The sequence below is a fragment of the Melozone crissalis genome, unplaced genomic scaffold, assembly GCF_028551555.1.
Source record: "Melozone crissalis strain CALT ecotype California unplaced genomic scaffold, PUWL_Pcris_2 ptg000198l_1, whole genome shotgun sequence".
Taxonomy (NCBI): Eukaryota; Metazoa; Chordata; class Aves; order Passeriformes; family Passerellidae; genus Melozone; species Melozone crissalis.
Window position 1 is genome coordinate 505896 of NW_026535962.1, and position 27139 is coordinate 533034.

Consider the following 27139-nt stretch of genomic DNA (forward strand, 5'->3'; position numbering starts at 1 on the left):
GGACGGGTTCAGGAACCTGCCCGGTGCCAGCCAGAGCTGAACGGGTTTGGGAACCTGCCCTGTGCCAGCCAGAGGTGGACGGGTTTGGGAACCTGCCCTGTGCCAGCCAGAGGTGGACGGGTTTGGGAACCTGCCCTGTGCCAGCCAGAGCTGAACGGGTTCAGGAACCTGCCCGGTGCCAGCCAGAGGTGGATGGGTTCGGGAACCTGCCCTGTGCCAGCCAGAGCTGAACGGGTTCAGGAACCTGCCCTGTGCCAGCCAGAACTGAACGGGTTTGGGAACCTGCCCGGTGCCGGCCAGAGGTGGATGGGTTTGGGAACGTGCCCGGTGCCAGCCAGAGCTGAACGGGTTTGGGAACCTGCCCTGTGCCAGCCAGAGCTGAACGGGTTCAGGAACCTGCCCTGTGCCAGCCAGAGGTGGATGGCTTTGGGAACCTGCCCTGTGCCAGCCAGAGGTGGACGGGTTTGGGAACCTGCCCGGTGCCAGCCAGAGCTGAACGGGTTCAGGAACCTGCCCTGTGCCAGCCAGAGGTGGATGGGTTTGGGAACCTGCCCGGTGCCAGCCAGAGCTGAACGGGTTTGGGAACCTGCCCGGTGCCGGCCAGAGCTGAACGGGTTTGGGAACCCGCCCGGTGCCAGCCAGAGGTGGATGGGTTTGGGAACCTGCCCGGTGCCAGCCAGAGGTGGATGGGTTCAGGAACCTGCCCTGTGCCAGCCAGAGCTGAACGGGTTTGGGAACCTGCCCTGTGCCGGCCAGAGGTGGATGGGTTTGGGAACCTGCCCTGTGCCAGCCAGAGCTGAACGGGTTTGGGAACCTGCCCTGTGCCGGCCAGAGGTGGATGGGTTTGGGAACCTGCCCGGTGCCAGCCAGAGGTGGATGGGTTTGGGAACCTGCCCTGTGCCAGCCAGAGCTGAACTTTCTCCTCTCAGCTCCTGCACCCTCCCTGGGACCTCGGTGCAATTCCCTCCCTCAGGATCCAAACACCATGGGAAAGGATAGAGGAAAATCTATTGCCACAAAATGAATTTGCCTCCAAACCTCCCACTATCAGATCAGATTTATAAAAGAAAAGCAGGCAATTAAAGCCAACAAACAAAATCAGCCAGGTTCAGAATTGGCTCTAAAATGACAAAAGCCAGGAAATTACAAACTTGTGAGTGACAATTCATCCCAAGCACCAGGCACGGAGGCCTCCCAGCATTATTAATGACCCACTTTGTCAGCAACTTCCTTCACTTTAACACACTTTCCTCTCGTGCTGCAGAATTTGGGGCATTTTCTGTGTGGCAGCAGATGAATCTCATCAGGAGGAAGGTCAGGACGTGGAGGGGAGCGCAGTGATGGTTCTGTGCCAGGTCCTGCTGCCCTGGGCTCCAAAGGAAAACCTCACTGCAGCACAGCCCAGGTAGCCTGAGAAACCCACTGGTATTTATTTTTTTATTTAAAGAGAAAAGCACTGTTACTTTTCATTCCTGACAGAATTCTCCATTTGCTATGCAAGTCAGCAAATGATAAAATAGCAGAATATTCAGCAGTGTCAAACAGAGGATTTCAGCAATAAGCTCCAGTGCAATGTGAAATATTGTAACAATTATTCCTTGTGATCAGGATGTTAATCTTCCTTCTTCAAACCAAATCTGAGGTTATCCAATATGATCTTGCCAGATCTTCTCAAAAATTTCCTATTTTGTGAGTGCCTGTGTTCACTGTGATCCAAAATCTGTGACATCATTTAGCTCAGAGCCTCCCATTTCCAGTCTGTGCAGCTTTCTGACTAAACAAAATCTAAATTTGTGAGTGTCTGAAGATGCCTAAGCAATATACCTACATACATAGAAATATATATAAATATATGTATTTGTGTCTGTAGGAATGTATGCAAGCTTACATCCAGAATCATGCAACAGTTTGGGTTGGAAGGGACCTTAAAGCTCATCTCACTCCACCCCCTGCCACAGCAGAAACACTTTCTGAATAGACAATAAATGCAAATTTCATTTAAAAATGCCATGGAGCACATCCCCAGCTCTAGTTCCTTAAACTGCAGCTACTTGGGGGCAGTGACAGGACTCCTGCTTAAGACCAAAGCAGTAAGAAAAATAAATATGTTTCAAACATGTCCAGAAGTAAATACAGATGAAGAGTATTTTTACTGCTAATACCTCCTGCATCTGGATTTAAGAGTCTGGATGATGTGATGAATTATTAACATGCTAATGTAAATGTAATCAAATCTCCTGACTCGAGTGTACAGAGATCACCACAGGGAAATAAATAATGAAATGTTTCATCTCCTCTGCTCTCAAGTACCTGCTCTGCTGCTGGGGGTGTGGATGGAGGGGGGATAGGAAACCCTTTGGAGTGGATGTGGAGAAACAGAGAGAGAAACCATCGAGCTCAGCCTTGGCTTCCCAGCCTGCAAACTCTGCCCAGTCCTCCAGGGAGCCCAGAATGGACAGGGGTGCTCCCAGAGCCTGGAGCTGCCCTGCTGCCCCCATCCCATGCCATCCCATGGATCCCATCCCATCCCATGGATCCCATCCCATCCTATTGATCCTACTGATCCCATCCCATTATCCCATCCCATCCCATGGATCCCATCCCATTATCCCATCCCATGGATCCCATCCCATCCCATCCATATTTCTCTCTGGAGCCTTTCATGACCCGTTTCAGTGCAGCTCAGAAGTTCTGGCACAGGAGAAGCATTGCAGAGCTCAGCAGAACTCGTTACTCCTTTTACCCCTTTAATTCCATGAACAGCGTGGAGCAGATCCCAGTCCCGTGCTGGGAATGCCCAGGGCCAGCCTGCAGGGAGGGGAGCTGGGCCAGCAGCCCCTGGGGCTCAGAGCACTCCCCAAGGCCCCTCAGGAGCTCCTGGCAGAGCCCTCTGTGCTCACCGAGAGCTCCAGAGACACCCCAGCACAGAAATCCTGCCCGGGGCAGCAGGGACACGGACATCACCCCAGCACAGAAATCCTGCTCGGGGCAGCAGGGACACGGACATCACCCCAGCACAGAAATCCTGCTCGGGGCAGCAGGGACACGGACATCACCCCAGCACAGAAATCCTGCTCGGGGCAGCAGGGACACGGACATCACCCCAGCACAGAAATCCTGCTCGGGGCAGCAGGGACACGGACATCACCCCAGCACAGAAATCCTGCTCGGGGCAGCAGGGACACGGACATCACCCCAGCACAGAAATCCTGCCCGGGGCAGCAGGGACACGGATATCTCTGTTTGTGGAGATGTTTGCCCCTGAACTTTGAGCCCTGCCAGACACTGGAGACTGTCGTGGCACAGACAGGGATGGAGGCAGGGGGAGCTGGACAGAGCCCAACAGATTTCACATCTCTCAGTGAATCCCTGCAGGAAGTGGTGGCTGCTGTGTCAGTCTGTCCTGTCAGCACCTTGTGCTGATGCCTGGCTCAGCAGGGAGGAGCTGGGGCTTTCTGAGAGTGCATCCCTGCCCAGGGTTGGAGCTAGAGCAGTGTGAGTCCCTTCCAACACCAGCCATTCTGTGATTCTGTGCTCTGGAGGTGGATTCTCTGCAATCCACCTCTGTGGCTGAGAAACTGCATTCCTGCAGCACCCCTGGTCACAGGTACTGCTGCCCCGTGTGCCCCTCATGGCAAATCAAACTGCAGCGGTCACACAGTGATGGAAACACACACAGAGACAGAAATGCAGAGTTCCCACCGCCCCCAGCAATCCCCAGCCCTGCCTGGCTGCAGGCTCAGTGAGACGTGGCAGGACTCACATTGTGCCTCCCTGCTCGGAAGGATAGAGATTTGGTACACCTCACAAGGGAGGTGCAGCAGAGCTTTAAATAACCCCTCACAAACCCTCCTTGCAAAGAAAATAACCACTCAGTTAATGCCAAGAAATCCCAGGCTAAGATTGATGAAATAGGACTGCCTTCTGCACTTGCGTGGAAGGAATTAAGGAGTCGTGGAAGTTTTTGGCAGGCAGGGGGAGAGGGAATTCTCACTCCTGCTGAAACTGCTCCCAAAGCAGGAGCCGTGTGGGATAAAACATGGCTTGCTCAGGGTCACATCCACGTGCAATAGGAAGAATCCAGCCCAGGAGCTTTAGAGCCAAAGCCCCCCTGAATTCCGGAGGGAGCTGAATTTTCCTGCTGGGTCACAGCAAGGCTGGAGGACGTCAGGGTTCAAACCAGGTACCCACAGCTGCTAAGACACTTCACCTCTCTTTGGCCAGTTAATTTAAAACAAGATTAATATTTCCAGCATGATTAGAATTTTATGAAGCTTAATTAATTAAAGGTCATAAAACACAGTGAGAGCAGCATATGACAGAGCTCAGATAAATTCAGGCTCTTGGTGTGGAAGTCCTGCTGTGTTTGAGGTGTATGAGCAGCTCTGCAGGGCTGCAGTGGGGTGGGGGCTCAGCCAGGAGCTGAGAACCCCCAAAATAACACAGAGGGGAAAAGAGGAAACCCAGAGAAGCGAAGTGAGGATTCCCAGTGGGAATGAGCACAAACCAGGGGCCAGGGTGATTCCTGAGAGTCACCCAGCGCCACCCTGGGGCCAGGGTTTAGGGTGAGCAGGGCAGTGCTGGGTGCTGGCTGGATCTCATGGTTTTACAAGCTTTTCCCACCCCAATGAGTCCGTGGTTCTGTGAGCGTGTGGGCACGAGGAGCTGTGCACACACATCACTCCCTTCAGAGGAATTCACTGTTCTCCAGGACCTTTAATTACTAAAAAATGCAGCAAATCCCCTTCAATATTCCAAATTAGGGTGGGCAGAAGGGGCTGTTTGGGATTGAAGGAGGATAAAGAGAATAAAATGCAAATCTCCCAGCAGTTTATCCTTATGACTAATACCTATCACAACAGATTCGTTTGGGAACTCGCCTGTGATGTTCAGCTTGTCAATCCTCCCCACCTCTCCCAGCTCTGCTCAGGGACAGCCTGTGCAGCTCCAGCTCTGCCCAGCAGTGCCTCAGGAGATGCTGCATCCCCCAGCTGAGGATCCTGCTGGTGGGAGTCAGGCACTGTGGAATTGTTAGGCTGGAAAAGCCCTTTGAGGTCACCCAGTCCCAGCACCAGCCCAGCCCCACCACGGACACCACTGAGCCGTGTCCTCGAGTGCCACATCCACACCTTCCTGAACACTTCCAGGGATGGAGACCCCACCACTGCCCAGAGCAGGCTGCTCCAAGGCCTGACAGCCCCTTCTGGGAGGAAATTTTCCCTAAAATCCAACCCAAACTTCCCCTGGTGCACCCTGAGGCTCGAGGTCCTGCCCTGCTCCGCAGAGGGGCTCCGGCTCAGCCCATCTCCTGTCTGAAGAAGCTCCTTGGTTGGGAAAGGCTCCAGACCTCTTAACAGCCCACTTGTGTCTCAGTGAAATGATCAGGAAGGATAAGAGTGCAATTTATAACTATAAAACCAGGCTGCATTTGAATAAAGCCCAGCCAAATCCACGGCCGTGTGGATTCCCTTCCCCAGGCCAGGTAGCAGTGGGCATTTGGGCATCTGCTGCGCTACCAACCCTAAAAACAGCTTCAATCCTGTGAATCTCTCTAAGTACATTAGCCAGAGAATGAAAACCTCACTGAGATTAGGTTTCCATCTCCCCACATCCACGCACACCGCAGCTGGGATTAGTAAATGACCAGAGCACTGAAGGAGGGAGGAGGATTAACAATGGGAATGAAAAAGGTCGGCGATCAGCGGCAGCTCTTTGGAAAAGAGACTTAGGACAAATGGCACAGGCGGCTCCCACGGATTGCCTTGGGCAGCGAGAGCTGCAGAACGCGAGAATGGGAGAACAATCTTGCCCTGATCTGGGGGGCAGGCCAGGACATCACCCCACAGAGGGGAGCCCTCTGCAGAGCCCCTGCCAGCTCCCATCAGCCAGGGCCCCAGGCTCAGAATCCAATTCCAGCTCCAGCTATTACTGCAGGAGTTTTAATCTCCGTTCTTATGCAAACAACTGCGGGGAGTGATGGACAGATAAATAAAGAAACAAATGAATAAAGCCAGGCTGGCACACAGGAGCAGCACACGCCTGTGTGAGCCTGCCGTGCTGGGAGATGAGCAGGACAGGGCTCACCCCTGCTCTGACCAGCTCAGATCAGCTCAGATTTGATATTCCAGACACAGCAGCACAGAGGCAACCGCTGCTGTGACAGTGAGCTCAATGTAGGGGAAATGAAAAAGGAGCTGTTCTTCATTTGTGTCCAGACAAGGGAGATGTGACCCATGAAGGCAGAACTTCAGCTGGAGATTCCCAGCACGGCACTGGAGGAGGGAGAAGTTCAGCTCTATTAAAATTAAAATCCGTGTTCATACTGCCATCTCCTAAATGTGTGCTTAGCAGAGTGCAACTCCTGCACTCATCTGAATTCTGCGGGAATTCGCTCCCCAAATACCCACTAAAGGCCTCTTTTGGAACAGCCCCCCTAAACTGCCCCAGCACCGATAGAACAGGAACTGCTTGGTTTTCCAGGCTGTCAGACTGGTACCTCGCTCATATTAAATCATTTCCCTGCACCAAAAGGAAATTAAAGATTATTTTATGCTATTAGCTTTTGGTCCGTTCACAACTTTCTGCATTAATATTAAGATATACAATCTCACTTTTGTTCAGGCTGTAAAAACTACATGAATACAAGATATTTGAAAATTATTTAAGAACTGTGCCCTCTGAGCAGCTCCCTCAGAAGGTGAACTATGAGGTCTTGGCCTCCCATTCGGAGCCCAGTCGAAAACACATTTGCTGCTTGTTAGCAGATTAACAGATGAGACAGAGGGGAGTTAAACATGGCCAAGGTGTGAAAACTAATTATAGGCTGCTGCAGCAGGCCGGCAATAAGGAGAGCCAGTGTTAAGTGCCCGTCCTAGGAGGTGATATCCATCTCCAGAGCAGGAGGAACAAGGCAGGGCTGGGGCTGGTTTTATCTGCAGGAGCTGATCCGAGCCTGGCTCTGTGTCTGCTCTGAGCAGCGCTCACACGGGCTCACTCACACCAATGCACGGCCCTAAAGTCGCCCTTTTTGGGGGCAAAATGTGCAGCCAGCTGCAGCACCAGCTGCTGGAAATGGGAGCCCAAACAACAAATAACAACCCTCACCAATTCACTACCAAGGGCGGACTGATACTGTTCAAGCCCAAACAATAAATAACAACCCCCACCAATTCAGTACCAAGGGTGGATCGATGCTCTTCAAGCCCAAATAATAAATAACAACCCCTTACCAATTCACTACCAAGGGTGAAGTTCCCCACTCTTCAAGCCCTATGAGGCACAAACCATTTTATGGTTTCACCTTTATGTGAAGCCTTGAGCCTTTGGAGTAGTTTGAGCGAGAGGCGGGAGCTGCTGCACACCCAGGCGGGATCTCTGGCAGGATCCTCGGGAATTGGGTACAAAACATCGGTGGGAAACAGGTCCCAGCTGCCCTGGAGGGCTCCTTGCTCCTCCTCCTCTTAAAGAGCTGCACACACTGCGGAGAGTGGAAGATCCTTCCCTCTGGGGCTCTCTTGCTTTCCCTGAGCCACTGCTCTGGTTCCTCAGAGACAAAGCTCTAGTGTAGGAGCTGTGCACCAAAGCAGATCAGAAATAGAAGAAATTTGGGTATTTCTCTTTCTTTTGAACACCCCAACCTCAGCAGCGTTTCAGTGATGACAAAGCCGCTCCTGCCACGGAGGTGCAGTGTTTAACACCAGCAGTTCCACCCCTCAGAGGCCAGCACTTGTGCATTTTTGGAGTCTTTGTGCATGCACAAGAGCTAATTGCATCCCAGAGAGCCGTGTGCCTGTTGGTCTGGAGGTGTGCTGCCATATGTTTGGTGTATACTCAATTAACAGGGTGCAGCTGCACTGCTTCCATCTGCATTACGGAGCAGATTCCCATCGCAGAGCCAGGCGGGGTGCCACAGTTTGTGTTTATTGAAACCATTGCCCAGGGTTTGGGTGGCTGGAAATACTCAATCAAGCAGCCCAGCATTGCTTTGCAAGAGGAAAATGATCCAGCCAGGGAGCCAGAGGAGTGGGATGAGGGCTGGAGGGGCTCAGCCTGCAGCCAGAGTTAAAGCTGAGCCTTCCTTCCAGGGACTGCTCCTGCCCGCAGGTTTATTGAAGTGTGACTTGCTGCTGTATTCATATTCACCATCAGATTCTGGGCTTTTTTTAGCTCCCTGCAATCTTTTTCTCTAGGCATCGGAAATTTAATTTTAAAATTGGATTTGTGTAATGCAGGCCTTGGTCTGGAGTGCTGTTCCTGAAGCACCTGTGCTCAAAGCTCATCTGCCTGTGAAAATCATTACAGGTGTAGGAGCTGAGTAAAGGTGCAAATTGCACAGATGGATTTCAGCCAGGTTTCACTGCCAGGGTCTCTTTTCCTGCTGTGCAAAAGCAGCTTGCAGAAAAACACCAAAAATACAGCAAGGTACAGGAGCAGAGGGAATGCAAACACAAATACACAAATAATCTACAAATCAGGTGTGACCCTATGGCAATGGTTAGATCAGGGCCTAATCACAACCTCTCAGGAGACAAGGACAAGGACCCAGAGGTGTGGCTGGGTGTGGTAAGAGAGAACATTCAGCATTTTCTGTGATGTTCTTGCCTTGTCCAGCCCTGTGCTGAGGCAGCAATCTGACTAATTAAAGTCCAAATCTGGGCAATTACAGACGGCAACGCGTGGCTGAGAAATAATCAGATTTACTTCTGCTGTCCATTCAGAAAAGCACCAGCAGAGCTGTGCAGGGCTGGTCAGGCTGTGCTGAGGCTCCAGCACCTGCAGCAGGTGCCCAGAGGGGAAGGTGTTGGTGCTCACAGCAGATCCATGGTGCCCCAGTGCCATCCTGTGCCAGGACAGACAGACAGACAGACAGACAGACAGACACCCTGGGCAGCCCTGGGGCTTTGTCTGGCCCAGGAGCAGCAGCTGGGGGCAACCAAAGCCAGCTCCCCCTGGCCACAGGTGTGCAGATGGCACCAGGGCTGGGAATCTGGGACACTGGGGATACTGGGGGGGAACTGGTGAGGAACTGATGTGGAACTGGGGGTCCCCTTGAACCAGCTGCTGCCACAGCCCTCCTGTGCTCCTTGGCACAGGCATTTCAAACTTTCCAGCTGGAGAACTTGGCTGCTTTATGTCCAGATTGGAATTGTAACAGCCTTGGTGTTGTAAGGAGGGCAGGGAAAGGGAGGGGTTCAGGAAATGTGCTCAAAGAGCTCATGGATTTTCTTCTTAGGGGTTTTTTGGCTGCTTTAAGGGGCTCTCGATGGAAAACAACCGTGAGCTCAGCAGCAGCATTACAAACATTAAATGGAAACTGCAGGAGAGGAGGCAAGAGAAGGAACATGGCAGCTTTTGTTTGGAAAGTCAAATGCAGTTACATTGATCCATCCAGCAGCCACAGCTCAGAGGCTGCTTTGTGCATTTGAGCTTTACAAAAATCTCCAAATCCTCAGGAGCAGGCTTAAGGGACTTGATCCACGTGTCAAATCCCCCAGCTGGAGCAGCACCCTGACAGGCCTCAGTTATCCTGAACAGCACACGAGGTGGTTGCTCTCACCCCCGAGGGCAAAAGCAGATTTGGAAGGAATAATAATTTAAATGTTTTCCCTTGTTTTGCATTCCCCCTGCCCTGTGCAATGACAGCAGGCACTGCAGCATCGGGAGCAGCACGGGAGCGAGTGCTGCTCCCTGGCCCAGGGGTGTGGGCAGGGTGTGCTGGGAGCCAGAGCCTTTCCGGGCCCCTGCACAGTCCCTGTGCTCTGGAGCAGCTCTCTGGGGCTCTGGGCTGGATTTTGGGGTTTTGGGGTGGATTTTTGGGTTTGGGGGTGGATTTTTTGAGTTTTATCTTTGCTTTCACATCATTCAGTGCACATCAGCAGCAGAGCAGTAGCAACCACAAGCTCAGTGTGCCAGAAGAACTCCAGAAATTGGAAGTGCAAACTGAACTGAATTTAAACTCCAGAAATTTTAAGTGCAAACTGAAGCCTCCCCTCTGGGGCAGGGCTCTGCTCCCAGGGTCCCACAGACAAGCAGGCAGAGCAGGCTGGTTTAGCCTTGTCATTAACTTGCCTTTTTAATGAACTTTTCAGCCTTTAACCGTCCTGGTGCTTGTATTGTGCACTGGCAGGAGCAGACTCGCATCTCACCGCAGCAAACAGAGATTTGCAAATGAACCTAATCCTGTCAGAGCTCTCAGCACACGGACACACATTTCCTTGCTGGCCAGTGCTTTGGTTTTATACCTGAATTCTCAGGCAACTCAGAATCCTGGTAGGAAATTTCATGCTGCACAAAGCTGCTTATCAGCATCAAAAGAACTGAATTAAGATGGTTGGGAGAGGGAAGAAAAAAAATAAAGAGATTTTTCAAGTAATGCTTCTGTTCCACTGGAGGAGCATAGGAGGTGGGCTTGCTCTCAGCTCCAGCAGAAGCTGCTCCCCTTCCTGCCCCCGTTGAAGTGCACCTGAGGCTCCAGGGCTGGGCAGGAACCACTGGGCTGTTTGCACACTGAGCACTGCCTGGGACAGTTCACAGCAGCAATCGGCAGCTCCTGCAGGATCCTCAGCACAGCAGCATTAATAAACATTAAAGAGGAGTGTGGGCTTGGCATCTTTCTAATTAAGAGTGGAGGAGCTGGAGATGAGGTCAGTGCCCAGATGGGGTTGAAGGGCAGTGTAAGCTTGAGAGAATAAATTCGACCTAAAGGTCATCTATATGGATTAAATGATCTGAACAGTCAATTCCAGAGCCATCTTCTGCAATTAATATTTAATTAAAAATAGAAACACTATAAAGTTTAGCTTTTAACCAGCAAAATTATTTCATGTCCCATAAAACCTTTAAGTACCAGAGCCTGCATCCTCTCTGTCCCCTGCACAGAGCAGGCTGTGGGTCCCTGGGAAGGGCATTCCAAGGGCAGCACCTGTGAAACACCTGGATCTGTTCCCAGTGACCACAGACGGCATTTGACAGCTGAAGGGCCCTTCCCTTTTCATCCAGTTGAGAATTGAATGCAGTTTCTAATCACATCCAAACACATCATGAATTAAAGGACTGGGCTGAGCTGTGGTCAGCAGCAATTCCGTGTTTCAGAGGGGAAGGGGGTGGAGAAGAGGCACCTGGGGGTGGTGCAAGGGCCATGCGCTGATCTCAGCCCCAGACAGACCCTCCTGGCCCTGCTCCATCCCCAGGAGCTGCAAACCAGCCCAGCAGCAGCTCCCAGAGCCAGCGGTGCCTTTTCCTAACCCTAACCCTTTTCCCCCTGCACATCTCCCTGGACCTCTCCTGAAAGTGCCTCCTGCACGTGTTCAGTGGGATTTAAATGTTCTGTCTCCTCTGACTTTGCTGGCCCAGAACTAGGCCACCAGGAAGTCACCAGAGGAATATTTGTTCTTCAGCACTCGAGTCCTTTGTAACCTACTTGTGAGTGTTTAACCTACACCACCAGCCAGGAGCTGGAAAAGCAGGTTCAGGCTCATCATGTGAATTCTCACCTTTGGAGAACACAAGGAAAAGTCACTTTGTTTCTGCAAGGTCCTTTCAGCGGACTGAAGGTGGAGAAATTTAGATCTGTCACCCATTTCCTGCTTGATTTCCAAAGCTCACACTCCCAAGCTTCAGTGCCCTGGAAGTGCAGATAACACTGACTTGTCTTCATATGAGCTGGAGATATTTTCTACAGTGCTACGAAAATAAGAAGCAATCCAGTTCAAAGACTTGTTTTTGCTTCCCTCAAAGTCAACCATAAAATTCCCTTTACTTCAGTAGTGCAGGATCAGTGAGTTTTTCTCTAAATGTTTGACAGAGCTTCCTCCCTTTATTCTTGGGAGTTGGGGTCCTCCTGTTTATTTTCACTTATTACAGGAGATTTGTTTTTGTTTTCAGGGGTACAGAGGTGTAAGTGCAGGATGTGATTGCTGGAGCTCTGTGCCTCCCTCCCTGCTTTGGAGCAGCATTGCTGGAGCCCTGACCTTGCCCAGCCAGACTTTCTGGTCTCCACAGCTCAGCTCAGGGGCGCTGCTCAGAGGAGCCTTTGGCACTGCAGTGGTCATTCCCTGGCTTTGGAGGGTGCTCTGAAACCTCTCTGAACCCTCAGCAGCAGCCTGGGAGTCCTCCACTCGGGGGAGCATCCATCCATCCATCCATCCATCCATTCATTGTCCATCCATCCGTCCATCCATCCATCCATCCATCCATCCATCCATGGTTCCATCCATCCATGGATCCATCCATCCATCCATCATCCATCCATTGTCCATCCATCCATCCATCCATTCACCCATCCATCCATGGTTCCATCCATCCATGGATCCATCCATCCATCCATTCACCCATCCATCCATGGTTCCATCCATCCATCCATCCGTCCATCAGGAGTGGGAGCAGGCAGGAAAATGCAATCAGCTTTCCTCATTCTAATAAGGCAGCACAATTAATCTCTTCACTTCTCACCCAATCCCTGCTGCATGTATAAATTAAATTAGCAGCCATACATATAGAGACATTATATAGATATATATATATAGAGAGAGAGATATCATATATACACACAGGTATATGAAACACCCCTGACTGAAATGTCTCTTCTAACCTGGAGATAGAAGGTGAGAGCTGAAACTGCTGAAAATCTCAGCACAGTCCCCATCATTCCTGCTGTGACCCAGGGATGGTTCCCATGCAGTCACATGCATGTAAAAAAGCCTTTTGGAGTCTCTCATATTTTGTTACTAATTCTGCTTTGCAAACAAGTGCCTGGTGTTACAGCTGAAATATGCCAGAGCTGTTAAATGCTTGTATAAATAATAGATGGGAGGGCTTGTAGCAGGACTAAGGTCTCTCTGCATCAAGACACAGACAGGGTTATGTTTTATTAATAACCATTTGCAAACCACAGTGAAGCAGGGAAATGGCTGCTGTGCCAGGGTTTTAAAGCCCTGCTTCACAGCCAGCCCAGCCCAGAGGGGTCTCTGCGTGATCTCCACCCCTGGAGCCCTCCCTGAGGTGGGGAAGGTGCCACCCGTCCCTGGGAGCGGCACCGGGGTGGTGCCAGCCCCTCCCTGGGCTGTGCCACCCTCCCCAGGGCACCGGCTGAGCTGGCACCCCTGCCCCAGCTCAGTATTCTGAGTCTGCAGAACTCCGAAGTGCCGACTTCCCATTCTATCTCTAGGCTAGCTGTAAGAATCATCCTTGATTTCTATCCGTGGGTAATTGTGCTACAATTATGGAAAACAACACTGTGTCATGGAAGTGCTTACGGTGGTTATTTCGGCAGAAATAGCCTCGTGCATTGCTAAAAAAGCATTTTCCAGCCCCTCTACGTACAATAGGCAGTGACAGACAGAGCAGATTTGCATAAAACCACACAAGCATCGAGTTCTTTTCAAGGCACTCAAAGACTCCAAAGCAGCACCATGCAGCGCCTGGGAGGGATGCAGGAGGGATGCAGGGGGGATGCAGGAGGGATGCAGGGGGGATGCAGGAGGGATGCAGGGGGGATGCAGGAGGGATGCAGGGGGGATGCAGGAGGGATGCAGGAGGGATGCAGGGGGGATGCAGGGGGGATGCAGGAGGGATGCAGGAGGGATGCAGGGGGGATGCAGGGGGGATGCAGGGGGGATGCAGGAGGGATGCAAGGGGGATGCGGGAGGGATGCAGGGGGGATGCAGGAGGGATGCAGGAGGGATGCAGGAGGGATGCAGGAGGGATGCAGGGGGGATGCAGGGGGGATGCGGGAGGGATGCAGGAGGGATGCAGGGGGGATGCAGGAGGGATGCAGGAGGGATGCAGGGGGAATGCTGGGGGGATGCAGGGGGAATGCAGGGGGGATGAGCCTGAGCCTCTCCAGATCCCCTCTCTGTAAATCTAAACACCTTTGTAAATCTAAACACCTCCTGTGGCTGTGAAATAGTGACTGCCAGACAGCTCATGAATAGAAATGCACTTTGAAAATTGCCCAGCTGAAGGCCAGCCCTTGCTGATCCAGGAGTTGGTTATGTGTGAAAAATCACTGAAAGTCAAACCAGTCCATTTACCTGCCCAGAGCACCTTACAGGAATCTGAAACAGCACTGAACCAACACTCATGAACATTAAAGCACTCCCCAAACAGCTCCTCCTGCCCTGGTGTGAACTGGAGAAGTGAAACCTCAGAGCAGCCTCCAGGGAATGAATTCTGTTGACATTTTACTTCGATTAAAAACCTGATCTTTGTTAAGCCGCACCTAATGCTGAAACACCAGCAAGTGTGAAGGCAGAGAACGTTACACTGGCATGGAAAAGGGAAAAAAAAGGGAAAGGAAAAGAAAGGAAAAAGTCTCCGAGAGATTTGAGCTTGGTCTGAGCTGCCCCAGCCCTGCCCTTCAGTGGAGCTCACTCAGGTGAGACCTGGGCTGCAGCTGGATCCAGCAGTGCTCCTGTTCCAGAGGGAAACCTGCAGCTGCTGCAGGGGTGGGGGACTCTGTTCCTGCATTTCCTGCAGCCCTGCAGGGTTTGGGGGCTCTGTTCCAGCTCTGCAGGACAGACCCCTCTCCTCACTCCTCTTTTTGCAGCCCAGCCAAACAGGTGGCTTGGGAGGAATGAGGGGATATTAAATTAAGCTCAACCTGAACCTTCTGGGGAAATTCAAGGGCGCTTAATTGCAGAGTATTTGCTTTTACCTATTTCTCCCTTTTTATTTGGGAAATGCTTATGAGCAAACTCTGTGTTTAATGAGGAGGAAAGCACTGATGAAAAGATGCATTTTCTTTAACATCTTTAATCTGAATTCCTGCTGGTGCTGCACATTTTCCCAACAGAATGCTTACAGGTGATGAGGTTGTCCTGCAATTTTTTAGTGATTACACCCCAGACTAAGCCAGATGCAGGAGATGGATGCACAGCTGTGACTGAGTGTCCTGGCCAGGGGCTGCCAGAGGATCCTGGGGCTTCTCACCTGCACCCTCTGCTTCAAACAGGAGCGAGCTGAAACCTTGGTGCAGAGTAAAACCCTCATCTCTTGAGCAGATGTATGAGAAACGCAGGATGTCAGGATTCTGAGCCAGCCATGGGCAGCCAGGTAGCCCAGCAGCTGATATCAGCACTGATAAATATAGACACTTCTTATATAAGGAGGGACAGGCAGGTCACTGAGTTTTTAGGAAGATGTTCTCATTGATTTCCAATAGGAAATTCTGATTTTAAGCGTGGTATAAAGTGGCATTTTGATATTATTAATGCCATGTTCTGGATAATATGAATGCTTAATCTAAGTGTAAATAACGACTGTGGAAAGGGTGCCTGGGCAGTGTCAGTGCAAAGAGCAGAGTCCCTTGGACAAAGAGCAGGAGGAGACTCGGGGATAGGGGGAAAGGATTGCTCTCACTCTCAGGTGGGGCCGAGGAGGAAAGAGCAGCCCAAGGTGACACAAAGAGCTCAGTCCCCTCCCTCAGAGCCTCTCCCTTTACCTGGGACCCTGCAGGGCCCCTGTGCCAATAAATGCCCAGGCAGAGGGAAGGGGAAGGGGTGGGAGCTGCCCTGGGGCTGAACCCCCTGCTGGAAATGACAGATGAAGGACAAAAATGTGACGTTTGTCAACGGAGTAAATATTAAAATAAAAGGATTTGGGAGCCTGTCATGATCTCAGTGCTTACATCAGGCACAGGCTGTGCATATCTTCACATTACAGCTACGGGGAGGAAAACAAACTGGATTACCAGGGCTTAGTGCTTAAGCACTCTGTTCCCCAGCAAGGCAAGGAACTCTGGCTGTTCTGTGTTGCAGATGAGATTGAGGCAGGGCAGAGACAAGGATCAGGCTGTTTTCCTCTTCAGGCACAACGATTATACCAAATAAATGACATAAAAATCACAAAACTTCCCAGCTCATCCTCAGATGTGCCAGCAGGGCTGGGGGTGTGGGAGCTCTGTGAAAGCAGCCCCAGTTCCACCCTCATTTTCCTGCCACAACCCCAAACCTGCCATGATACCAAACCTGCCATGATACCAATCCTGCCCCAACACCAAACCTGCCTCTCCCACCGATGGCTAAGGGAGCTCTGCCTCCCTTTTCAGGGGACAGGCCTCCTACAGAAAATAAAATTATTGAGCACCATGATGGGAATGAGGCTCATTTTACTGGGAAACCTCTGGTCCCATTAAAGCCTGAACCCACCCATTCATTTTAACAAGAAATTATTTCATTTTAAGAACAAAAACAGCAAGAAAACTTTGTTCTCAGCAGAGCAGCAGTCGGGATGCACTGCCTGGGTTCCTGCAGACCCAGAACCAAGCACAGGGCATCATAAAGACTGGGAAAGAGCCCAAAATCCAACCTTTTGGGGACAAACAGCTGTAGCTGCACCAGTGTTGGATCCCAGCCCCTGTATGGGATGAGTTTTGAGGTCCCTTCCAGCCCAAACCATTCTGGGGTTCTGTCCAGGCCTTCAGCAGCTCCTCAGTTTGGGGAGGGACAAATCCTGCTCCTGTTCTCTTCCTGTCCTCCTCAGAAGGAGGGAGAGGTGATTGCCCTCAGACCTGCTCAGCTGGAGATATTTTTAGAGGCATTTTTGATCTAGCACTGGATAAAAGAGGGTTTAGGCTTGCAGGGGCTTAACTGCCCCCGGGACGCCAAAGGCACAAAATGTGCCAAAAATCAGAGGAAATCTGTGAACTGAATCCAGCGGCTTAGAGCTCAGCCACTGCTTGTCCTGAACCACAGCAGTGAGAAATCTGCTCTGTTTCTGTTTATTGGAATCTGCTCTGTTTCCATTCATTAGAATCTGTTCAGTTTCCCTTTATTGGAATCTGCTGTGTTCCCATTTATTGGAATCTGCTCTGTTTCCCTTTGTTGGAATCTGCTGTGTTCCCATTTATTGGAATCTGCTCTGTTTCCCTTTGTTGGAATCTGCTCTGTTTCCATTCATTAGAATCTGTTCAGTTTCCCTTTATTGGAATCTGCTGTGTTCCCATTTATTGGAATCTGCTCTGTTTCCCTTTATTGGAATCTGCTCTGTTTCCCTTTATTGGAACCTGCTCTGTTTCCTTTATTGCCATCAGTCTCTTCCCCAGGACAGGAGGAACAGCCCCGAGTTCAGCCAGGGGAGGGCCAGGCTGGATTTCAGGAACAATTCCTTCAGGAAAGGGGCTGGCACAGGGCAGGGGTGGGGTCACCATCCCTGGAGGGCTGGAAATGTGTGGATGTGGCCTGGGGGACAGTGCTGGACACGGGGGTGCTGCTGCTGCTGCCTGCCTGGGGTCTCTGCAGCTGAACCAGCCAGGAGCCTGCAAAAAACCCTAAAAACCAGAGAAACTCTGGCAATAAACCCCAAAAACCAGAGAACAAACCTCTGGCAATAAACCCCCAAAAACCAGAGAAACTCTGGCAATAAACCCCAAAAACCAGAGAACAAACCCCTGGCAATAAACCCCCAAAACCAGAGAACCTCTGGCAATGAAACCCCAAAACCAGAGAACAAACCTCTGACAATAAACACCCCAAAAACCAGAGAAACTCTGGCAATAAACCCCAAAAACCAGAGAACAAACCTTTGGCAATAAACACCCCAAAAACCAGAGAACAAACCTCTGACAATAAACACCCCAAAAACCAGAGAACAAACCCCTGGCACTAAACCCCCCAAAGCCAGAGAGCAGGGCAGGGCTGCTGAGGCTCCCCCAGGGATTTTCACCCCCTGGCACCATCCTGCAGGGGAAGGAGCAGATACAGCTCCTGGCTGAGGTGACACCATCCATCACTGCAAACCTCCCCAGCCCGCCTCAGTTCTGCTGAGAGTGATAAAACCCTGCGAGGGAGAAGGGAACAGCAGCGACTTCCAGGCAGGGCTATTTTTCTTCTTGATTTTCTTTCTATTTGAAAGAAAAATCCCGTTAAATCTGAGGTGGTTTTAATCAAATGCAGACAAAGGAAATGGAGCTGTTCACAAACCAGCCTCTATTCTCCATTGGCCTTTGTTGCTTTCACTTCAAAAGTTTGTGGTGCAGGCCTGGCCCAGGGGAATTCTGCATTCCTTTCATCTCTTACCATCTGATGACAAATGGCATTTTTGGGATCACCTTGGAAGGGACAGAAGCAAATTCTCAGGGAATATGAACACCTTGCATTGCATTTCACATCCAGGAAAGGGAAACGTGAACCAGCTCTGTGCCAAGCCAACGGGAATTTTCTCATTTTCTCATTCTCTGGAGTGCAGTGAGTTCCCAATGTCATGTTTGGAGAAACCCTGGGGGAGGGACCTGCTCAGGGACAGAGATTTTGTCCCTCTGATCAACCCCAGAACGGCTGCAGAAACCTGACAAAGGACCCAGGCATTACGTGGCTTTTCTCTGCATAACAATCACAATTCCTGTCTCTATTATTTATTCAGTGTTCAGCCCCAGTGCATCTCCTGTCCCGTGCAGAGCCTGGCATGTGCAATGCCCTGTTACAAACACTCCATTACAGCTCACTCCCTTTCTCCCAGCCACTCCTTCAACTTCTTTGAAACCAATTCCAAGTTCAACTTTCCCAGAGCCCAAAGCTTTCAAAAGGCCAATTCTTAAAAAGCTAATTAGTTCCCCATAGGCTTTCTCCTTTTTTCTTTTTTCTTTTTTTTTGGACTCAGTAAATATTTCTGAGATTGCTTTTTGTATAATCAGTGTTAGCAGCTCATTAAAATGCACAGTATGGGGATCATTTGGAATGTGACATGGCTCAGCATGGACACTCAAGCTGCTTAAAAAGACAGAAAATAAAAAGATGAGGATGGAATGAAAGCAGAAAGGCAGCATTCCCTTTAAGCTGACACCACAGTTAAGGGTTTAAGACAGGGCAGGGAGCCTTCAGCCCTGCTATTAGGAGAACAGCCTAATTGCTCAATGCACTGCCTGCCCTCTCCTGCCTCTGTGTTCTCCAAAAAGTTCCTTTTACAGAGAGCTGAGATGCAGAAAAAAGGGTTCTCTGAGCAGGTAATTGTGTAAGGTTTTCACTCTGAGTAATATGAGGATTCTTCTTGAATTAATAATGAATGAAGTAATTTAAAAGGCCTTTAGTGTGTGCAGCCAGAAATAAATAATGCCTTAATCTGGGACATTTTATTTTCCATTAAAACAAACACTTTAAAAAGTGGGCATTACTGGGCAGCACTCGGTGCTCTCATGCCAGAAGCCTGCATCAGATGGACAGCAATGCTCAGGACTTGTTCCTCAGATTTCAAGCATGTTCTTGATGTTTGATGGCTGTGGAAAGCAGGGAGGGAGGCTGAGAGCATCACTTTGGGCCACAGGGAGAAATCAGCCCTCACTGAATGGGTAAAACAGAAATGAACCCCAAATCAGCCTTCACTGAATGGGTAAAACAGAAATGAACCCCAAATCAGCCCTCATTGGATGAAATAGAGAAATAAACCCCAAATCAGCCCTCACTGAATGGGTAAAACAGAAATAAACCCCTGGGGTAAAGCAGCAATAAACCCCATTGCCATCCCCTTCTCTGTGATATTCCTTCCCCTGCTCTGGTTAATGAATGGTAATAGGGAACACTTGATTGGGAGCCTTTCATCATTTTAGGACTAGGGGCTTTAGCTTTCTGACCTACTTTTCCTGCCAATGAAATTCCATTTTTAGCTTCCACTCAAGGTCTGAATGTTACCCAAATTCAGACCATCTGCTTTAACTGCCTACGGGCTGAGGAGCTGATCCAAGCCGGGAGGAATAAATGGAACCAGCGTTAATACATGAAGTATTCTCCGCCCTCTGTGTATTAAATAACCTAGTTAGTTTGTTCCTGAGTCCTCACAAACATTCCCATTCCTGCCGCTGTTGGAGGAGCATTCCTGCCACCAGTTGCTCCCAGGTCCCCTTTTCTGCCCAGCCTGGAACTGGCTCCAGGCTCAGCTCATGCCCTGATCTGGCTCTGCTGAGGGTTGGTCCAGCCCTCAGGGAAATCCATCAGGAAACGATTCCTCCCTTCGTGATGTTCCCCACTGCAGGAGAAACAGAACTTCCTTCTCCTCAGAGCAGGACAATTCTGAATTCACTCTGTCCTTTAATCACACAAAACCCAGTCAGAAATACGAATTTATAAACCAGAACAATACCAAAAAGGCAACTTCGCCTGGAAAATCCCTGCTAAGCAACTGCTGACCACAACTTTGCTAAAGATCCAAGTGAATCCAAGCGCTGGAGATAAGCTGCTGGAGCTGATAAGCATCTCCAGCCCCATCCCTCCCTGCCTGGCTGAGGGCTGCAATTGCAGCACCATTTCCAGAGCATCCATGAAAACATCACCGAGTGAGTGATGCCAGGGAAAAGGAAAACAGGAGTGTGAGAGGATGCCAGATCTCACAGCTGAATGCCCAGCTGGGGAAGTGCCCAGCTCCAAACAAGGCAGAAAATAAGGATATTTAATGTAAAAGAATCCTAGCATGAAATAGGCTCTGTGCTTCCCCGGCACGGCTGATTTGCTGCTCGAGGCTGGCGTTTGACAGCCCGTTTGCAGATTCTCCTGCCTCAGGGCCACCGAGCCTCTGCTCAAGCTCAGCCTTGCAGGGGCCCAGCCCAGCCCAGTCTGTGCTCCTGGGTCTGTAAAACACAGCAGGGCACCCCGGGGACCCCCCAGTGGGGAGGAGGGGGCTCTGGGCAGCCTGGGGCAGTGGGGGTGTGGAATAAATGACTTTTTAAAGGTGCTGTCCAACCCAATGTGGCAAAGCGGCACGGGTGAGCTCTGGGGCTCATTCCAGCTGGGTGGGTGAGCAGAGCTGAATTAAACCCTAAAGCAGAGACCCAGGAATTCCCTGCTCTAAACCAGGGATCCAGGCCCCAACCCTGCTCTAAAGCAGAGATCCAAGCCCCCATCCCTGCTCTAAACCAAGCAGAGATCCAGCCCCCAGCCCTGCCCAGCTGTGGATTCCCTGCTCTAAACCAGGACAGGATGAGCAGAGTTTGCTCCAGAGTCTGAACCATTGGGGTGACACAGTCATTACTGCTCTGGGGCTCACAGCAGCATCAGCAGGGTTACCTGGGACCTGCACCCGTGACAGGGAGGGACACGGCTGCCCACGCAACATTTCAGTCTGGCAATGCCCCCGGACCCTTCCAGCTGAATTCTGGCCATTTCCCCTCCTCTGTGTGGGCCCCAACACTGCCCAGTGAATCACTTGGAGCACAAAGAGGGCTCTCAGGCACCTGGAGAGCCACATGCTAATTCCATGCTTCATTCCAGCTCTTCATGCAAGAGGCTTTCAGAACCACAGTCTATTGTACAGAACACAATGATATTGTTCTGTCCCTGTTGTCCTAAAGCAGACACTTCCAGGCTGGAGCAAAATCTTCTTCTGCCTCTCCTGTGCTGGGCACGAGGTGGAGAATGAAGCAGCTCCCCAAGAGCTGTGGGGAGAGCCTGGTGTCTGCCCCAGCCCAGGAGCTGCTCCAGCTTTGTCCAGCCTTAAATCCCATCTTGTTCTCCTTCACCAGGTGAGCCCTGCACTGAATCCAGCAGCTGGGAATGGCTCGGTTGTGATCCAGGTGGATTCCTGGCAGCGCTGGCACTGCTGTTGTGCTGTGCAGCTCCAGCACCCTCAGACCCTCTGCACGTTAATGATTAATCATTAATCACCCAGCTCCTCTATCAGCTGCTCTGATCAGATTATTGATCAACTGCTTAAAATGCACTTTCTCTAGAAGTTTTCTAGATGACAACTTGCCTTTTAAGAAATAAATTAAAGGGAAAGTTGTGTTCTCCCATTCCAGTCAGGGGAAAAGAAGTTTTGGGGTTGAAATGCCTAATTAGCAGTGACTGGAATCCAGCAGCTGGGTTTATTTGAGTTTATTGGCACTGTAGCTGATATAAATATGCCACGGGGCCATTAGTGCCTTGTGGCAGCATCAGGACAGAAATAATCTCTCAGCAATGAATATTGCAGGAGCCGGGGGTGCCAACAGAGCAGCAGAACAACTGCAGCCCAGAGCCCTGGCAAAGTCAGGGCAGGCTCTCGGGCAGTGCCAGGGATGCACTTGGGGCTCTGGCTGCCTCTGCCCTGAGAAGCAAAGCTGAGACGTGCCCAGAGCCCAGGACTGGCATTTGCACCTCAGGTCAGCTCTGTGGGGCACAGGAGATGTCCCCAGGTGCCACCTCCCACCCCAGGCCAGGTGTCCCCAGGTGTCCCAGAGCAGATCCCAGGGCAGGGATCCAGGAGGATCCTCCATGGAGAGCTCCAGTGTGCCCAGGGCCACCAGGGCCACCAGCCCAGCCCTGCAGAGCTCTCAGGGCTCCTCCTGTCACAGGAGGAACTTCTCCATCTGCCCACAAAGCCTTCCTGCTGCCAGGGTTTGATCTTTGCTGCTGTTTTAAGCACTTCTCTCAAGTCCCCATAATGAGGTAACTCTCAGTCTGCGTGTAAGAACAAACCTCCCTGAGCCAGACTGTGAGCCAGACACTTATTATTACACTCTCTGCAAATGCACAGAAGGGCTTTTTCTCCATGCTCCAGGTCACTGAGATCATGTTTGAGGCATATGATTAATTTCCAGCCTTATTGTGTTAAGGGCCAGCAGCAGAGGAGGGAGATTTTTTTGGAGCAGTGTTAAATGAGGCAGAAGAACTTGTCACTTAGCAAGAGCTTTGAAATGATCTTTGCATAGAGCAGCAGCTAAGAAGTTAATAGACATGAAGAGGCATCTATTGATTTGAGGTGTTCTGAGGGGTTTTGGTGTGGGTGAAGGCAGGAGAAGGATTCTGTTTGGGATAAATAAACCCTGGCTGAAGCATTTAACATGCAAGGAGTCCTGCTCTTACTCAGCCCCCCATTCCAACAGGTTCTTGCATGGGGACAGGAGTGCAGCTGAGAAAAAAGGTGGTTTGAAATGTTTGTTTTTCCTCCTGGATGTAAATTATTCTTAGCTGAACTCTATTCCCCTCAAAGCTCTTTGTTGGTCATAGACTGACATCAAATGTAAAAATAAAGCCTCAATTGAAATAAATCATTTCTCCTTTCAACATTTGCTGCACCCAGCACCAGAACATCTCAAAGATAACCACAGAAATCCCTAAAACCATCTGATAGCAACCAGGGGCTGATTTAGATTTCAGTTTTCAGATTTTCTCCAGAGCAGAGGGGCTCCAGCCCTCAGAGCATCCCTGTGGCCTCCCCTGCACAGCTCCACTTCTCTCTGTGCAACACAAATCACAGCAGGAGATTGTTGGGTCCAACCCAGGGCAGAGCTTTGTGTGGATATTTTCCAGCTGGTCTCACGTCCCTGAGAATTCACCTTTTACTGAATGCAGGCTTTGAACAATCCCCAGATTCCTGCCTGTGCAGATGGCAGGGAAACTGCTGGGCTTTGGCATGGGAGTGTAAATCAGCTCTCATTTGCACCTGGGTGCCAGGGAACGGAAATCCACGAGCTGCTCCCCAGCAGGGGCAGAGTTTGGGGTTTGCTGGGGCTCATCTGCATGGGGAGGGGGGCAAGGGTGTGAATTCCAGCACCAGCAGCTGCTGAGCAGCACAGAGGGCTGGCTGAGCTGGGCTGAGCTGGGCTGCCAGGCAGGGCAGGGGCTGTGCCCAGCCCAGGGGGGCAGCACCAGGGGCAGGGTGGCATCTCCAGGGGCAGAGTGGCTGTGCCCAGCCCAGGGTGGATGTACCAGGGACATGGTGGCAGTACCAGCCTACGGTGGCAGCTCCCGGGGCTGTCCCGGGGAGGGGGCTCTGAGCTCTGGTGTCCCCCTGGAGCTGCCCAGGCCCTGGCAGGGCTCTCAGGGCTCTCAGGAGGCTCTCAGGGCTCTCAGGAGGCTCTCGGGGCTCTCAGGAGGCTCTCGGGCTCTCAGGAGGCTCTCGGGGCTCTCAGGAGGCTCTCGGGCTCTCAGCAGGGCTCTCCCGTGTGTTTTGCCCGCAGCTACGGGGACATGGTGCCCAAGACCATTGCGGGGAAGATCTTTGGCTCCATCTGCTCCCTCAGCGGGGTGCTGGTGATCGCCCTGCCCGTGCCCGTCATCGTCTCCAACTTCAGCCGCATCTACCACCAGAACCAGCGCGCCGACAAGCGCCGGGCACAGAAGGTAAGAGAACCTGTCTGTCTGTCTGTCTGTCCATCCTGCACCGCCAGAACCAGCGCGCCGACAAGCACCGGGCACAGAAGGTGGGTGAGCTTTTCTGTCTGTCTGTCTGTGCTGGGCCACCAGAACCAGCGCGCCGGCAAGCGCTGCGCACAGAAGGTGGGTGAGCCTTTCTGTCTGTCTGTCTGTCTGTCCACGCTGGGCCACCAGAACCAGCGCGCTGACAAACGCTGGGCGCAGAAGGTGGGTGAGCCTTTCTGTCTGTCTGTCTGTCTGTCCACGCTGGGCCACCAGAACCAGCGCGCTGACAAACGCTGGGCGCAGAAGGTGGGTGAGCCTGTCTGCAGCAAATGGATGGCTGTGTGCACAAACCCCTAAACCATCCCCAGGAGCTGTTTATCCTCCTGGCTGCTTCGCTCCTCTGTGGTTTCAAACACACCCATCCAGGATCATGCACTTATCAGCACACAGACCCCTCAAAGCTGGGGCTGAACACTGGGAATACACAGAAGCCCCTGGAAATGTGAAGGGATTACTGAATATTCCAAATTCTGAACAGTTCTTGCCAGTGGAAGCTCCCTGAGTCACTGAGAGAGCATAACAGATTTACTATATCTCTATTTCAATCTGCTAAATTACACCACAGCCAGAATCAGGTTTTTACAACAACTGCAAACCAAAGGCCCGAGGTTCTTTTTCTCCCCATGGGATGCTGCCTGCCAGAAATGCGAGACTCAGGGGACCTGATGGAGAACAGTAGTAGAGAAAAGTGTTATTTGTGCTCCAGGCAAGCATCTGGGCCGTGCCTGCTTCTTGCATCCCAGGGAGTGACTGCAGAGAGCTCAGAGACAAGACCTACAAAACCACAACGTTTGGCAATCACAACACAAGAGGGGAGCAGCAGGGAGGTGCAGGAATGAGCTGCAGCCTCAGCACAGGGCAGCCCCTCTCTCCAGGAGCAAACCAAGCTTGGTTCCTCCAATGCCACTTTTCCTTTGGCCTGGGATCCACTTGGTAACAGGGAAAAGTCCCAGCACCTTTGATGCCAGTGTGATTGATTGCAGCTTTTATAAAGCTTTGCTGTATTGACACACACAGTGTATAATTTCCCCCCATTTGAATTTCTAATTCCCTTGATATTGGTGGAATTTCTCAGTTAAGAAACTTTTCTCAAGTCAGAAGAGTGAGTAATTTTCACATGATCAGCACTGCATGAATACTAAAAAGAGGAAAGGGAGAGAAGCACGTTAGTGACAGTGCCTCTGGAGCTGGTCAGGGTGTGCAGGGGGACACTGAGGATCTGCTTTGATACCACACTTGTCCCAGCATCATCCCACACTGCACTGAATCCCACCTTCAGAAACAGTTAAAACTCTGCCCCCATCTCATTGAAGTCACAAAGAATTTTGCATGGCTTTTGCAAGAAGGTTTTTTGGGAAAATCTCTTTGCTCTCTCATTCCCTGAATATGAAGAACCCACCAGCAGCAGCTCCTTAGAGCAGAATTTGGGAGCACACCAGGAATTTCGTGGATTTTGTTCTCTTTGAAGGGAGGAGCAGATCTTGGACATGTATCAGGATAAATGCTGTGAAAGTTCTGCTTAGTTTGAGAATCATGACTCTCATGATGTACAGGTAGATTCAAGACAAGGCTCTAGACATTATTAACTTTTTATATGAACTCAGACTGAGATTTTCCAGCGACCAATAACCAAGGCAGAAATCCTTGAGCATCAGGGTGGCTGGATTGACATTCCCAGGGCTGCACCCCAAAACCCAGAGCCCAGCCCAGCCCCAACTTTGCCTCTCCACTGCTGAGAGGGCTCTGGTCTAGCAGGAAGAGGAATTTAAATAACGTGAATAAAGTATCAGGAGGTGGCTGTTACTCATCAGCATCTATTCTTCAACTGAGGAGAAATGTTCCTTAAAAAGAAAAAAACCCAGTAAAACACAAAACCCAGCTACCAGTGATCTAATCTCTTTAAAGATAAATTATTCTTTGCCAAACCTGTGCTGTGAGACAATTAATTACCAGGAGATCTGGCAAATCTTAATTCATTGTGCTGCGGTATCAAATTCTGTCCTCTGGCATGCTGCAAGGAGCAGGTCAGTGTGACTGGGAGATGGATTGATCACTTGTGACAAGGCTCATTTTGGTCAAACTGCTGTGTTTTTTTCCTTCCCCAACGACTTTATCCCCCCCCCTCTTTTTTTTGACTGATGTGCTAAGAATAGACATCCCTGACTTTGAAACGATGCTGTTCCTCAGTGAATGTCACAGCCTGGGATCTAACAGAGAATGTGACACTTAAAAGGCCTGACAATAGAATGACTTTGTAATTCAGATGGTGCTGGAGGAGCCCCTCTCTGTGCTCAGCTTGCAGCAGGAGAAGGAGCTGGGTGGGGGCAACACCTCCCACCTGCCCACCCGGCAAGGAGAGGCAGAGGCAGCTGCTGGCAGCGCGGAGATGCTGCTCCTTTGGCAGCAGGGGGACGAGAGCAGATCACGGCTTGCAGGAGGGGTGAGCAGTCCCAGGCACAGATCACGGCTTGGAGAAGGGGTGAGCAGTCCCAGGCACAGATCACGGCTTGGAGAAGGGGTGAGCAGTCCCCAGACACAGATCACGGCTTGGAGAAGGGGTGAGCAGTCCCAGGCACAGATCACGGCTTGCAGGAGGGGTGAGCACAGTCCCCAGACACAGATCACGGCTTGCAGGAGGGGTGAGCAGTCCCAGGCACAGATCACGGCTTGGAGAAGGGGTGAGCAGTCCCAGGCACAGATCACGGCTTGGAGAAGGGGTGAGCAGTCCCCAGACACAGATCACGGCTTGCAGGAGGGGTGAGCAGTCCACAGGCACAGATCACGGCTTGCAGGAGGGGTGAGCACAGTCCACAGGCACAGATCACGGCTTGGAGAAGGGGTGAGCAGTCCCAGACACAGATCACGGCTTGCAGGAGGGGTGAGCAGTCCCAGACACAGATCACGGCTTGCAGGAGGGGTGAGCACAGTCCCCAGACACAGATCACGGCTTGCAGGAGGGGTGAGCAGTCCACAGGCACAGATCACGGCTTGGAGAAGGGGTGAGCAGTCCACAGGCACAGATCACGGCTTGCAGGAGG

The 27139-nt window shown here is 51.2% G+C and overlaps 1 protein-coding gene across 1 annotated transcript in view; it reads left to right on the forward strand.

The window, feature by feature from the left end:
* KCND3 (potassium voltage-gated channel subfamily D member 3) overlaps positions 1–27139 on the forward strand; it is a 92790-nt gene that overhangs the window by 44719 nt on the left and 20932 nt on the right. The window contains exon 3 of the mRNA XM_054293988.1: positions 23861–24023. Within this exon, the coding sequence (XP_054149963.1) occupies positions 23861–24023 (163 nt within the window). The remainder of the gene's footprint in view (positions 1–23860; positions 24024–27139) is intronic.